Raw genomic sequence first — 15705 nt, 5'->3', positions numbered from 1 at the left:
AGCCGTCAGATCACCCGGGCAGACTCCGGCCTCTCCCCGGGCCCTTCCCGTATTCTCAGGAGTCCTTTCGAGCACCCAGGCGGGGTTAAGACCAACTGGAGCATCTATTCCTAGTAAGCGCTGTTACTAAACTCCAAGGGCGGACGACTGCATTGTGTGTCGCTGTGACTTCAATGCATAGATCTGTCCAGGATTCCTGTGTGTTCTCCCTGACAAACTGTATGGCACCTCCCCTCAGACTGGAGCAGGGCAGTGTGCCTCCCCGCCTGTCCAGCCAGCCCCCCTTCAAAGAAGGCATGGCTACTGTGGTTTTGGTTTGGGTTTTTTTTTAATCAAGTGGACTGGGTGCTCATCCACCGTTGTAGCCGTTGAGACAAGAAAACACCATCTGTATTTTCAGATTGCATCTCCTTCTTCACTTTCTACAGTTGGTTGTTACCAACTGTTCCCTCTCACTCCCAGAAGTGGAGGACAGAGGACACGGCTGGCTTGCAAGGGCTCCGGCCGGGGAGCTTGGCGACCTGGTCGGTTAAGACGCATCTCCTTGAAGGAGCCCCCTCCCAGGTGTCATTCTGAGGTGCGCAAAGAGAGGTTGAGCCACGGATGGTCGAGGCTCCGGCGATCCCCCTCATCCCAGTCCCCTCTGCTGGTCCCGACCCACCTGTGTCTGTCAGGGACATGTAGCATCTCTGGGGGGCAGCTTGGTGGGTTACGGGGTATAAGTACCTTAGAGGCTGGCACCACTTGTAAGGTCACTGCCAGGGCGGGTCTTTGTGCCATCCTTTAGCGCCATGGGGATCCACTTAACCCTCCCCCCAACCCACCCTGCTCCTTCTAGGGATAAATACAGTTACTCCCTTGGTCCTGAACCATGCTTAGCCCAAGATGTGCCCGCCTCGACGCCGAGCTGGGAAGACTCAGCTGCCTTCCCACACAAACAGGGCGGTTTCCTTGCACTCAACAGGTCCCTTTTGCTCTGTGTCCTATTTCCTAAGCCTCAGCTGCCAGTGCCCCTAAAAAAGATTTTAAGGGACTAAAAAGAATCCTTCCACCCCCAGTCGGTTCCTGGGTTTAAATCCAGCTCTACTGTTCACACTTGTGTGCCCTTGGGCATCTCACTTCACCTTTCTGGGCCCCGGCGGTGGGAGGTGCCTAACCCTGCCTCGGGTGTTGTAAGGTTGGAGAGAGGGGCTCCACAGCGGGGGGTCCCCTGCACCTCGGTTCTGTGCCAGGCGCTGCAGTTGGCAGGGAAAGGCTGCAGTCAAGTGGGACCTAAGAGGTGATGATTTTGTGGGGGAGGTCTTGATGTTGGAGGGGCGGGCGTTGGGCGGAGGCAGTGGGCTGGGGAAGCAAAAGGAGGGTCAGTCCAGGTATCCTGGCAGGACAGAGGGAGGAGCGCTGCTGCTCCCCCGGGGCCTGGCTGCTGGATTCAGTGCCAGAAAAGTCTTTTCCAGGTCCTGGCATGTTTTCAAACACCCTGCCCCTCAGCACAGTCGCGCCAGCCCGGGGCTGCCGGGCCAGGGCAGGTCAGCTTCCCCCGGCCCCTGCGCATTCCCTGTGATGGAGAAGGAGAAGCAGGGCCTCCTTGGCTTGGACACTCCGGCCAAGCTTAGCAACAACATGCAATCAGGCGCCTCCATTTACTGTAATTTCCATTTAAACTGCCTGTCTGGCTCCATGTATTGGTATAAATGCTTCCACTGAGCCTCCTGGGCTGATTTTTTTTTTTTTTTTTTTAATTCTAATTACTAGAGTAGAAAGCAACTCATTGACAGCCAGCAGCTTCTTTCATTTGTCCAGCCAGTTTGGGAGGGTGGAGATCGGGGAAACGTGGCCAGGAACCCAGCTGAGTCAGCTTCCCTCCAGTGGTGCCCCAGCCTCGCTTGGCCCAAGGTTGGCGAGACGGGGAGAGAGGTGGGCAAAGCAGAGCTTCAGACCCCCGGTCACAGCGCCGGCTGCCCGGGCAGGAGACGTCCGATGAGTGAATGGGGATCTTGGTGTCGGGAGGTGCATCCCCGCACCACGGCCTTGGACAAGTCCCACTCATTCTCAGATGGGGGTCCTGAATCTGAAAGCCTGGGGTCCAGGTCTCCTACATTCCCTAGTGATTTTCAAGGGCAGCCTCGTAAGTCATCTTCTGCAGGGAACTACTCATCTCGAAGGTTTGTCCTTTAAAGATTCAAAGGGGAGACTTCCCTGGTGGTCCAGTGGTTAAGACTTCACCTTCTAATGCAGAGGATGTGGGTTCGATCCCTGGTCGGGGAGCTAGGATCCCACATGCCTTGGGGCCAAAACACCAAAACATAAAACAGAAACAATACTGTAACAAATTCAATAAAGACTTTTAAAATGGTCCACATCAAAAAAGGAAATCGGAAAAAAAAAATTTTCTTACAAGATGTGAAGGGGAGGATGCAGTCAAGTGCATGGCGTCCCCTTGAGCCGGGTTAGGATCCCAGCCCTCCACTCACGAGCTGAGCACCTTGCAAGTTGTCCCATGGTGTCTGGTCTTCTCCTGGGAGAACAGACATGCCTCGTGGAGCTGCCAGGTGGTGACAGCAGAGGCGTTAAGAGAGCAGCCTGAAAACCAGTCCGTCACTCGTGAGCTGTGTGACTTGGGGTGGTCACTTAACCTCTCTGTGCTTGGTTTCCTCCCCTGCCTGTCTCATGGGGCTGTTGGCGACTAAACCAGAGAAGGTGTGTCTTTGCAGTCGGGATGGTGCTGGGCTGGCTTCCAGAAACAGAACCCTCAGGAGCTGCTACCTAAACACAGGGCTTTCCCTGTCCCACCCAACAGGAAGGCGGGGCCAGACCCAGCTCTTTCCTCCTGCCTCAGTCCTCAGCCGGCTTGGCTTCCACAATCCACGTGGGAAAGGGAGCCGTGCCCTGGGGAGGCCTGGTTTGGGAAGGAAAGCTCCTCCCAGCAGACACCTGCTCCCATCTCACTGGCCAAGACCTGGTCACGCGGCTGCTCCTGGAAGATGGCTGGGGAAGTGGGTTCTTGGCACCCCAGTCCCCATGGAGGGAAAGGAGACAGTGCTTAGAAATAGGTGTTGAGTGGCTGGCAGAGGGTGCTGGTCGGAAGGAAGGCCACCTCGGCACAGGGCAGAGCGGGCTCTGCTCCCAGGTGTGCTGGGCAGTGCAGGGCAGTGGTTAGGGCAACCAGCTGCAGGCCTGGGCCACCCGGGCTGGGGTCCCAGCTGCTGCCCCGCCTCGCCGACACAGCGCAGGGCGCCGCTGCTGAGGGCGTAGGGCTACTGGAGCGTTGCAAGGAGCTCACGTGTTTTGCACTTAGAACGGTGCGTGGCCACTGGGTGTCACCTGTGATGGTGATGGCGGGCGATGGGCGTCCACAGATCAGGATGGTGATGGCGGCAGTGATGCACCTGGGGTCCTCTCCCCCTGGCCCCAGTCCTCGTCCTCGAGCCCTGCTCTGGGAGGCTGGCCTCTCCCTCCCTTTGGGTCCTCCTGCCTCCTGAGCATTTACCAAGCATCCCGGCTGCGCCACGGCCACGGCCCTTGGCCGCGGGCACCCTCGGCTACCTGGCGCACGGGCTTATCTTGCCGAGGCTGAATGGATGAAGCTGGTGCTGGTGGGCCTCGGCTGGTGGGTGCCCGAGCCCCACTGCCTCTAGGCTCTGCGAGGGCTTCACAGCTGCGCCTGCTGTGGGGCCGGAAGACCACTTCCTGAAGTTACAGCTACACGAGCAGCCTTCGCTCAGCGACGCGACTGCTGTTAATTCTCCAGGTGTTTTCTGTCCTCTTACGACACAGCGGTCAACTGGCTGGGATGACTAAGGGAAAAACCAAGCGTGCCCGGAGTGCCCAGTTCTCTGAAGTGCTTTCCGTGTATCCTGGGAAGGAAAATCAGCTGCATCCCCGCACCTTCCTTTGCCTTTGGTTTCTGGAGCCCGTAGGTTTGGCTCTCATGTGGTGCCGGTGTGTTTTGGGACCCTACAGTGCTGGGAACGGCTGGCGCTCCCCGTGCCCACACCCCCATGCCCACTCTAAGGGAATTCAAGACACATGGTTATTTTTGAAAACTTACGGCGGCCCCTGCCGCCGGGGCCTTACCCAACTGTGTCAGCACAGGGCCGGTTCTCCCGATGACACACGGCACACGTGTGCACACACGCTGGGGGGCACAGAGCGATACTCCAGGGAGCTGGGAATAAGTAGAACCAATGACTCAGTTGCATGTTGGTGCCACAGCCCACCGTAGAGGCGGCTTCTACTACTGAAACCGAGATGCTTCGGGGGAGGAGAGTGAGGTCCCGGGGCAGGTGGGGCTGCAGGCCCCTAGGGGAAGGGCCGTCGTTTGTACGGAGCCTGGTTCCATTCTCTGAAGGAGGAATCATTGTGTAGCGGCCACAGGCACGGAGCGAACCATTTATCCACCTTTGCACAGAGGAGAGGACGAGGGTCAGAGGAAACAGCAGTCCCCTGGGCCTCACCATGGTTCTGCAGAGTCAGAAACTGAACTGAGCTCCTTTAAACAGGGAAATACACTTCCTAGAGAAGTACTTTTCTTTCACTTGGACAGTTTTTGGCCAAAGGGCAAGTAAGGTCACAGACGGAATGAAGGTTGCTAGCCGACTGACTTCAAGATGAAGACATGGGGCTTCCCTGGTGGCGCAGTGCTTGAGAGTCCGCCTGCCGATGCAGGGGACGCGGGTTCGTGCCCCGGTCCGGGAAGATCCCACATGCCGCGGAGCGGCTGGGCCCGTGAGCCATGGCAGCTGAGCCTGCGCGTCCGGAGCCTGTGCTCCGCAACGGGAGAGGCCACAACAGTGAGAGGCCCGCGTACCGCAAAAAAAAAAAACGAAAACAAACAAAAAAAAAGATGAAGAGACGATCTGATCCTGGGTTATCCCTGAAGCCCCCTGTAATCCCAAGCGTCCTTAAAGTGGAAGAGGGAGGCACAGACTTCAGAATCAGAGTGGTGGGGGTTTGAGGACTCGACCTGCCGGTGCTGGCTTGGGAGGTGGAGGGAGGGGCCGCGAGCCAAGGACTGGGGGCGCCTCTAGAAGCCGGAAAAGGCAAGGGAACAGGTTCATCCTGGGAGCCTCCTGCAGCCACGAGCCCCGCCCTCACCTTGATCTTAGCCCAGAGAGACGCCCGCTGGATGCTGACCTACGGAGCTATAGGGTAATGGACTTCTGTTGTTCTGGGCCAGTAGGTTCGGGGTCACTCGTGACAGCAGCCACGGGGAGCTAATCCTCTGTCCTTAAGGGGTATGGAGTGAAGTCTGGCTATCTCTGAAGAGCAGGGTCCCTGTTTTCCCTCCCCTCGCCCTCGAGCCCAAGGGCCAGCGCCCAGAAGGTGCTGGATCAGTGACCCGCAGCTGACGTGGTGATTGCACGAAGGACCCAAGCTGCCGTGGTGTGGGCATGAGAAGTGGCTTCAGATCAAAGTCGCGCCCCTCGGCCGGTGTCCCTCAGAGGTGAGGCCCTGATCTCCGTGCCCAGCGGTGGGATGGGCACCTGTCAGCACAGCGCCCTGACCCGCAGGGGTGGAGCTGGGCTGTGCAGGCTGCGAGCTCCGTGCCCCCTGCCCTCTGCCCCTGCCCTGCCCAGGCTCCAGCCAGCCCTTCACGCGGTTTGCCCCCTTTTCTGCGTCCTGGGGTCTGGCCCCGGGCGGGAGGTGATGGTGAGCTTGGAGACACCACCAGCCCCCCACACCCGCGTCCCGCCAGCCTGCCTGTGCCCACTGTGGCTTCTCCCCACGCTCCTGTCTGTGGTTCTCCGCTTTGCATGGAGCCCATCGGCGTCTTTGGTTTTAAAAAAGAAGAGTTATTTCTGTCTCCATCCCCATCAGTGATTTCTTTCTTCCTTGTGGTCTGGAGCCTGCATTTGGCTCTCCAGCCGGGGCGCGGCCCGAACAGTGTCTGATTTAAAACCCGCTGGAGATCACAGGAGCCGGCATGGGAGGGAGGCGTGTGGATGAGAAGCCGGGGGTGGGAGTCGGGTGGCCCTGCGCCCTGTGTCCGGGCAGGAAGTGCCACCTCGCAGGCTGGCCCGGCCCGTCCAGCTCGGCCAGGCGCTGCCGTGATGAGGGAGTGGGACCCCGCCTGCTCAGGGGTCCACCCTGCCCTTTCTGCCTCTTCAGGGTGAGGGGCCGAGAATAACAGCCCGAAGGGAGTGGAGTCCACGGGAGGGGCTGGAGCAGAGGGGAGCTGGTGGTGGGGTTGCGGAGCCCAGGGACCACTTTCCCTTCTCTCTCTGACTCTCTTTGTATCTCCATCTCTGTGTGTGTGTGTCTTTGTCTCTCTCTTTCTCCGTCTCTTTCTTTGTCTCTCAGTGTGTCTCTGTGTCTCCATCTCTGTGTATCCTCTGTCTCTGTGGGTGTCTCTCTGCCTCTCTCTGCCTGTATCTCTGACACACTGTCTCCCCCTCTGTCTTCTTCTGTCTCTGCTTTTGGTGGGTTGGAGGCTCAGCTCCAGAGAAACCCCCAGGCAGGACTCTGAAGGAAGCCGAGGCCGCAGCTCTCTGCGTTGCGGTACTGCACGGTGGGTAACCTCAGCTACGCAGCTCTGGACCCCAGCCCCGAATCAGCTCAGAGGTCTGAGGGTCAGCAGTGCAGGCGGGCGCACCTGGATTCTGTGCTCAGGGTCTGATGGGCCCAGAGTCGGGTGACACCTGGCTGGGCTTTAGCTGGAGGCCCTGAAGGAGGACCCCGCCCCCCAGCACGCTGAGCTGTCGGGGATGAACCAGGCAGTGCGACGCAGGAGTGTTTTATCATCTTTACACGCTGTCTCCCGTCTGCGGCCGATTCAGGGTCTTTATCGCAGAGAGGGGAGATGTCTGGACGCCCTGCGTCCCTAGTGCCCTCCGTCTGGTCGCGTGAACCCAAGGATGTTGGCCTGTGGCCAGGTCGGCGGCCCTCACTGAGGGCACGCTGCCTCCGGGGGTGTTTGGAACTGTGCAGGCCAGGTGTTGTCCCAGTCAGTACCAGCACGTAGGACCTGGACACAGGTGTCCAGGGCTGCCCTGGCCGGCAGCACCGCCGTGGTGGACGGGCCCCTAGCCAGGCTCCGGGCTGAGATCCAGAGGTGCCGCCACCATCCGCTTGGGTAACGAGACCTACCCGGAGCGACAGAGTAGCCGAAAGACGAGGGCTCTTGCGGTTCAAGAAACCTAAAACCCACGTGAGCTCGGTCAGAGGAAGAAAGGTCCTCCACCGCAGGGATGCAGCGGCCTTTCCTGGCCCCCGAGAGTGGAACGTGGGGTCCAGCCTCCCCCGGTCCTGGAAGCAGGGCCTGGAAGTAGGATGCAGGGGGAGCTCGTCAGGAGCCAGGCCAGCTCAGCCATCTCTCTAGGGCCACACGTGCGTAATCACCGCCCCGAGCCCCTCGCCTCAGTCTCCGTCCTTCGCTTCTCCCCCACCCCACAGAGTGTTCCCACAGTGACAGCCTCTCTGCATGAATGGAGGTGTCCTCTGTTCACACGGGGAGCAGAGACTGGCCACTTCTATTCCAGGTCCCCAGGAGGGGCTCTGCTGGGCCGGGCCGGGCAGCTCTGACCAGGGCGTGAGGTTCTGTGTACAGGTATGGTTGGGGTCCTGCTCTGTCCCGGGGGCAGAAGGATACATTCAGAGAGGGAAAACCAAGACGTCTTCCTGGAGGACAACTGTGGCCGACAGCCCACCTGGGAAGGGACTTAGACGCGTGACGGTGTTATAACTTCACCACAAGGCCGAGGTCAATACGGCTGCTAGCCCCATGTACAGGTGAGAAAACTGAGATTCGGAGAGCTTGTTTCCTGCCCAGGCCCTGCAGCTAGTGAGGACTTAAGCTCACGTTTCCTTGTCTAGACGCAGGCTTCCTTCCTGCCTCTCCTGTCTGTGGCATCTCACGAGCAAGGGAACCGTCCCACGTGGGACCTGGGTGGGGATCGGGGCTGGCGTGCCCACGCAGCCTTAGCCCTGCTCTGGTGTTCTGGCCTCTCCCCACGCCCGTCTCTTGACCCGACAGCCCACCTCCTCCCCACGCCATCCTTTGAATTCTTTTTTGGCCTTTCGGAGTCTTAATAGATTTCTTGGAGAAGATTCCTCTTCATAAACAGTCACGCTCGAGGCTCAGAGGCCATCAGTATCTCCCCGGATGCCCCATCCTGGCTTCCTTGCGAGCTAGACGGGATCCTCTTCCCAGCCGCTCGGCGTAAAGGGCTATTTTTTTCATGCGATCTGTCACTCCTTTTCACGAGTCACAAGAGGTATATGGAATGGAATTTCCAGGGTGTTTTTTTTTTCCCCCTTTCAATGTAGATTTTTCTAGGCCATATTCCAAGAAAAACTTTCAGGGCACATCAGCTTACTCACTGCGTGGTTCTCTCCTGGGAAATGGGGTTACGTCCCTAGTCGCACTGGCGGCGGAGGGGATGTCGTGTTGAGAAGGCAGAGCGTACGAACATCTGGTTTGATAGTTGAGTAAATGAGAGCTCAGAGTGGCAGAGTGAGGTCCCACGCCATCACCACCAAGGTCAGGACTAGAAATCCAGTTTCTCAGTTTGTAGAAGGGCTACTTCCATTCCCTTGGCAGTCGAAACTAAACTCAGCCTCTGGGCCATGTCCTTAATTCTTCACAGTCAGACCCAAGGAGGTGACAGTGCCCACGCTGGATAAGAACAAAGGGTCCAAGAGCGTGTGGGTTTTATCCCGTTGTTCGGTTACTCCACAGTATTGATCACCTACTGTGTGCCAGGCTGTGTTGTAGGAGCTGGGGACCCAGCGGTGCAGTGAACTTTGAGCTGGGGAAGGGATGTCCCAGAGAGAGCCTAGCAAGTGCAAAGGCCCTGAGGTGCAAACGAGTTTGTCATGTTCAAGCAACAGAAAGGAGACTAATAGGGCGGGAGTGGAGTGACTGCGGTGGGGGCGGGGAGCAATGGGAGTGGAGGGTTCAAAGGCAGGGCTGCGTAGCGTCGGGCCTGTGTCATCGGAGGGCTGGAGGAGGGGACTCGAATTCCATCGGGAGGCTGTCGGAAAACGTTAAGGAGAAAAGTAGCATCACCTGATTACATTTCTTGACGTTCATCCTGCATAGAGGTTCAGGAGACGATTCAGGTCATCCAGCGGTAGTGGCTGCTGGCCTCCAAGCTGAGCGGACTACAGACATTTCTGAGCACCTGCTGTATGAAGCACTAAGCCTGGAACCTGGCCCAGGAGGTGGGCCTGTCTGTGAACTACTAGGTTCCTGCCTTTGAGAAGTTTCTACGTGGCTTAGGAAACAAACGAGTGAACAGTTCCCTCTTGGTTGGCTGGTTTCTCTGTCTCCTCTGTCGTAACCAGAGGCCTCCTCTGAGACATATAGAGGCCTGTGCTCTGTGCCGTGCTCTCTCCACGTCCGATGGGATGCGTTCCTGTCGTCCGTTGTGTGGTTTTCCATTTTCTCCTAGAAGGTGTGAGATCCTCACAGACAAGGGGCCAGACTCAGCCTCTGCCTTGATGTTGTCTGGGCTTCCTTTCTGCTTTTGGTTGCCAGAAAGCCAGCTCTGCCACACTTGAGCAAAACATGGAATGTACTGGCTCGCATGACAGAGAAGGCCATGCGTGGTCTGCGTCGGTCAGCTCAGGCCAGGGAAGGCTGCAGTAACAAACAGGCCCCTGATCTCAGTGGCCTAAAACCACCAAGGTTTATTTCCCACTCACATCACCTGCTTGTCATGTGTCCCAGGGGGCACACCTAGGGACCCTGACTGATAGAATAACCACTGTCTCAAACGTTTTGGTTGCCATGCCCATGGACAAAGAAACAGTAGGGGGGCGAGGGGAGGCAGGGCGGGGGTGGGGGGGGGGACGGAATCTTGGATTGGGAATTAAATGTTCCATCCACCCAGGAAGTGAAGTAAACGAGTTCTTCCGAAAACGCATTGGCCGAAATGAATCGCAGGGATCCATCCAACCACATGTCCAGAGGGAGGAAAGACAGAAATATTGAATGAGTAGCCCTCATGACCACCACAAGCCAAGATCCAGGGATTCTCAGCATCGGGCCGCTTGTGTCCCTCTGTCCCCCAGCCTCCCGCTGTGTGCAGGCTGCATTCATTGGCTAGTTTTCCCCATGATGTGGTGTGATGGCCACTGGTTGCCCACACCCCACGTCCTCCCACCTCACGGCCCATGAGAAAGCCGAGATCTCCTTCCTCAGCATCCAGACCTCAGCACCTCTCAGAAAAAGGCCAGCTGGCCCTCCGTGGGCCATGGGCAGGTTGCTGGTGGAGATGCCTCCTCCCAGGGCCCCAAGTGGATGCTGACCCAGGAGGCTGTGCTGTGCGGTATCCCTGCCACCTGCTGGCTCGGTGACCTCAGGCAACTCACTCAGCCTCTCTGAGCCTCACCTTCCTCAGCTGTAAACCAGGGATAGTAACGGTATTGAGCTCTTGCCCATAAAGCACTTAGAATACACGGGGCCCTGCATGGATGTTTCGAAACACGATAGCTGTTGGCTGCTGTCAGCCAGGCTGGGGAGGCACAGAGTTGAGGGTCCGCTCACTTTAATTTGCAGTGAGCGTGCCTGCCCCTCCCCCGAGCTCCTCCCCCGTTGCCGCGCCCCACCCCCGTGCCAGCACCTCCCCAACTCCCTTCCTGGACCTCCCAGGTCACACCCCCGCAGCGGCTGCCCCCCCACCAATCCCCCTCTCTCTCAGCCTCCTAGGTGGGGGCCGGCCGGGGCGCCGCCAGAGCCCCGGCCGCCCCCGGCATCAGCAGGGCCAGGGCCTTGGGCCCCGCCGCGTGGATCTTCTCGTGCCGGTGCAGGTTGGAGCGCCGGCTGAAGCTGTTGCCGCACAGGGGGCAGCAGCAGGGCCGGACGCGGCAGTGGGTGCGCTGGTGGGCGGCGAGGTGCGAGCTGTGGCTGAAGCTCTCGCCGCAGTCGAGGCAGTGGTAGGGCTTCTCGCCGGTGTGCGTGCAGCCGTGGGCGATGCGGTTGGAACAAGCCCTTGCTGCACTCGGGGCACGGGTAGGGCTTGACCCTGGTGTGGGTGCGCTGGTGCGCTGTGTGACCTCGAGGGCCACCTTGGAAGGTAGAAGGTCCCAATCCTCTGTGCACAGCGATAACCAGGTAATATAGCACTTTCCATTTGCCAAGCACCGTTCCAGCATTTTCCCTGTATTAATTCATTTACTCCTCCATCACTTCCCTGTGAGTAGGAACTATTATTATCCCCACTTTACAAATGAAGAGCCTGGTGACTTGCAGCCAGTAAACGGCAGAGCTGGGCTCTGAATTCAAGCCAGTCTAGCCTGCGAGCCCACATCCCTCATCGTGGCACTCTGCTACTTCTGCAAAACAGCTACAAGAAATCCACTTAGCCCTGGCTGCTGTGGGGAGACCAAGTAAGGTGAAGGACTTTCATTTACTAAAAAGAAGAGATCGTTTAGCAAAGCTGCAGTGATGCTTAGGACGATGACGACGGTGACGATGGCAGAGATGACGGTGATGTGACGAGGATGATGCTGTGATGATGGTAGCCATGGTGACGATGATGGTGGCGGTGACGCTGTCCCTCAGGACCCCTTTCCTGTCCCTCGGGGCCATATCTCAGAGCAGGAGTCTGACTGTGTCCAGAAGCCAGAGGACAGGGAAGGCCTGTGCAGTGAGAGAGTTTTTCACAAAACAGAGATAATATGATTCCAAAAGTTCCCCTTTCTCTTATAAAACAATTATGGTAGTGGAAGGGAATCCATTGTTTTTAAGGCCAGATTAATAACGTGTTAAATCCCATGTTTGTCTCCACCCTTCCCTCTTTCGTTTAACATTTTCTTGGTCCGTGAAATCCCGAAGTCTGGGAGCCACTGGCTAACTGACCTAGAAAGAGTCCCTTCCTGAAACATTTGTTTCCTCTGGCAAAGATGTGGACAGGTACACACACCACACACACACACACACCACACCACACACACACACACACACACACACACACACACACACATGTTGACTACGCTCTCTGCTCCTTCGATCTGGAACCTCTGACTTCAGCCGAGGGCCTGCACCAGCCAGCTCTCAGGGCCCAGCGGTTCCCTGGGCAACAAGCACAGAGCTGCCACGTGGGGCATAAACGACAGGCAATTAAGATAATAATAACAATTAACAGCCCATCCCCACGGTGATTCAGTGGCTTCAGGAGCTACTCTGCTTAGCCCTACAAACAGGTTCCAATCCCACTTAACCCTCCCGGGCCCAGCCCTTATGTGGGCTCCACGCGATGTCACAGGGCTGGCCTGGCCAGAGGCACTGTCTGGCCCACGTGCTCCCCCCCTGCACAGTGATCTGACTGCTGGGGCCCTCAGCGCAGCCCGTGGAAAGCCAGCATCTGTTAGCTTTATCCTCACCCCACCCCCAGGATCCTGAGCCCCAGAGAACAGAGCTGAGGCCCCACCCCATCCGATCAGCCTTCTAATCCCTGCATTTGGGGCACAGGGCCTGACCTTCAGGTGGACTTGATAAATGGTAACTAGATTTGAACATGTACGCAATGCAAGATGCCAGGGAGGAGGGGAAGAGGGACACGGAACACCTGGGTACGTTGGGTCTGACTGCCAGACACAGGGGATGTGCATGCAGCTCGGCTGGACCAACGCCCTCGGGCCACTCTGCCGGGGTGCGGTGTATTTCTGTTTGCTGATTTGCAACGGCCTGTTGAGATTGGCTCGGCAAGCTCTGACATTGGGTGTCTGCCAGGAGTGAAACACCAGAGGTGATACAGCGAGAAATAAGGCCAAATCCCCACCTTCGGGCCCCGTAGAGAGCACGGAGACTCGGGTCCTCTCCGAGGGTCCCTTGGTGCGGCCTGCTGGTTCTGAGCCTGGGCCCTGGAGCCCACCTGCCCGCGGGGGGCCCACCTTGCCCCCACTGTTTAGCAGGATGTGCCTTTGCATCGGCAGTGCTCGCGGGCGCCGTCTGTAAAATGGGTCCAACCGTCGTACTTCCCTCGCCGGGCTGCTGGGACCAGCAAGTGGGAGTGGATTGGCCCAGATGGCCACGAATTGTGGCCCAGGGGAAGGACTCACGAAATGTTAGTGAGGACGAAGGTGTTATTGACCCAGGTTCTTGGACCCTTTAATCGATAGAAATTGATGTGGCCGGACGAGAAATTCAGACAGAGCTTTACTGGGACTCATGCTGCAACATAGGAAGAGAGAACAAGAAACCCCAAGCGGTGGGGGCGGGGGGCGAGCTGGCTCCTTAAATGGGGTGAGGGCGGGGCAGATCGGTGGGCGGAGCCGGGGGAGGGGCTTAGGTGGTCTGCCCACCCCCTTGGCGGTGCCATGTGCAGGGCTCATGTGTTGTACCCTGCTTTCCCTCCCTGTACCTCGGAAGTGGCAGTTGGGCTTTTGGGTCTTTTTGCATCTTGTTGTTTGTAATTTGCCCCAACTGTGCATGTGAGTGTTTATGGTTTTGTTTTTTTTTTAATTTTATTTATTTATTTAATCTTTTTAAACATCCACCCCTCCCCTGGCCACAGTGACATTTTTTAAATTTAAATTTTATTTTTTTGGCTGCACAGCATGTGGGATCTTAGTTCCCCGATCAGGGATCGAACCCGTGCCCCTTGCACTGGGAGCGCGGATTTATTTTTAGTCCCGTAGAGGTTCTTTGTATCTGTTGCTTGAGGAGACGTTTGTCCAGGGGCAAACACTCCGGTGAGGGGTCCCAGGTCCCAGCCTGTCTCAAAGACAGTGATGACACAGCAGAGACACGCCAAGCAGTAGGCGAGAGCCTCACTCCACAACGGGGACACCAAGGTCCTGCAGAGGGATTGGAAGGGTGGCGTGAAATGGAGCAAAAGCAGAGGGGCCACACTTGGCTGGACTTGGCAGGACCTGCAGAGTGACACACGCACCCTCTCCCTGGGGGCCGTGAGAGACAAATGAGAGAGTATAGGAGCAGAACTTGGAACAGGGCCTGGTACCCAGTCAGCACTCAATGAGTGTCAGGGACCGAGACGGTGACGAAGATGTCGTCACCGTTCAGGGAATTGTAACCTTCGTATTGTTGGAGCCTCGGGTGGCGTGATGGGAAAGGGGCGGAGAGGCAGCGGGAGCCGAGTCGCTGAGAACCCGGTTGCAGGTCCTTTAAGACATCACTAGCTGCTGTAACAAGCAAATCCCTAGAGTGTAGCACAAGGCAATACAAGTTTGTTGCTTCTTTTAAGAGCTAATGCACAGAGACCCAGGCTTTTGCCAGGAATCCCTGATGATCCCATCATCCTGTCCAGCCTGGGAGTCCTAGCTTTGAGCTGGGAGACGCAGCAAGAGAGGGTAGGGAGAGCTCCCTGGCCTCCATAGAAGCCAAGCTTGGAAGGGACACACGCACGCACGCACGCACGCACGCGCACACGCGCATTCCATTGGTGGGAGCTGGTCACGTGGCCACACCTGGCTGCAAGGGGTTCTGGGAAATGTAGTCCTGGGCTGGACAGCTGCTCCTCCCAGCACCCCCAAGGCAACACCACACCATGTAGAGAGGGAGCGTGTGTTTTTGCTACACAGGCTGCCTCTGGGCACGAAAGGAGCCAAGAGGTATCAGCGCGACCCTTCTCAGAGCCCTTGCATGTGTTCACTTTTCAGCCGAAAACGTGCATTTGGGTTTGAGTAAAGTCACGTTCACCTCGGAAGGCGGTGTCAAGGAGACTGACAGCAGAGAGGGTCACAGGGTTTAAATGAGAGTTTGAGCCGTTTTTCCCGAAGCCGATCACATAATTTCTCTGTATTGTTTCCAGGGAAAGAGAGTGCCCAGGAGATTTTATTTGGGGGAAAATACCTAAACAGTAGATCATAAGCTGCTGTATTTCTTGCATTTGTGTTTTTGTGGGGTTTTTTTCCCTCCAACTCTGAGCTATCGATTAAGTCTAATTACATCATTCATATAATTTCCCCTGAAACTTAAGTCGAAATTTGCTGAGTAAGGGAAGTAAGCAGGGGACTTAATTAGGAACTTAATCATGTTTTTTTGTTTGTTTCTAGGAGAAAGCAACAATAATCAGGAAGAATAACAATAAACATTTCCTTTCTCCCAAAGCAGTCATCCGCAGGTTCTCGGAGTTGCCAGACGGCTTGGCAGCATCCCCTTAGAGTACCACTGTCGCGGATTCTGTGTGCTGAGTGGCCGGAGCCTGCAGAGCCCTGTCTTCTTTGCAGACAGCATCCTGCACCAGCCAGGGACCCTGGGACTTGCCTCCATTTGGGAATGGAGCGCATGACTCTCCAGTAGTCAGCCTTGAGGTTCATCTGCGTCCCCCAGAGTTTGCAGAGTTAGGCCACAGAGCAAGGCCGCGTCTTCCTCCCAGATCTTTCCGCAGGAGAGCGGGTCTCACGCTTCGTAGGTCAGATAAATGAGGGGCCCGGCCAGCCTCGCGTGGTTTCAACATTCGGGGACCGTGACTTTCTAAACGATGTCTCTCTTCCCTCTGCAGAAACTCGTGCAGACCGCAGCAAGAAACTCTTCCGGCACTACACGGTCGGCTCTTATGACAGCTTTGATGCTTCCAGGTAAGACGTGATTCTTTCTCTGCCAGGCCCCCTCCGGTCAAAGATGCTCGTAGGTGTCCTGAAGGCGCTGGACCACCTTGCATGGAGCACTTGGAACCCCTTGGCTTGCTTCCCCCTGTGGGTCCCCGTCACCCACCGCCCGGACGTGGGCTGGGATGATGGAGACCGCCGTCTTCCAGAGGACCCGCCCGAGAGGTGGGCTCTGTGCCGCCTGCAGTT

General features: G+C 57.2%; 1 protein-coding gene across 2 annotated transcripts in view; it reads left to right on the top strand.

Annotated features, from left to right (window-relative positions):
- The window catches only part of SHANK2 (SH3 and multiple ankyrin repeat domains 2), a 456320-nt gene that overhangs the window by 256601 nt on the left and 184014 nt on the right, over window positions 1-15705 (top strand). For both annotated transcript variants that reach the window (XM_065881611.1, XM_065881612.1), the window contains one exon: window positions 15411-15486. In XM_065881611.1, coding sequence (XP_065737683.1) covers window positions 15411-15486 — 76 coding nt within the window. The remainder of the gene's footprint in view (window positions 1-15410; window positions 15487-15705) is intronic.

Source organism: Phocoena phocoena, chromosome 8 (assembly GCF_963924675.1).
Source record: "Phocoena phocoena chromosome 8, mPhoPho1.1, whole genome shotgun sequence".
Classification (NCBI taxonomy): Eukaryota; Metazoa; Chordata; class Mammalia; order Artiodactyla; family Phocoenidae; genus Phocoena; species Phocoena phocoena.
This window is presented reverse-complemented; position numbering and strand designations above follow the sequence as displayed.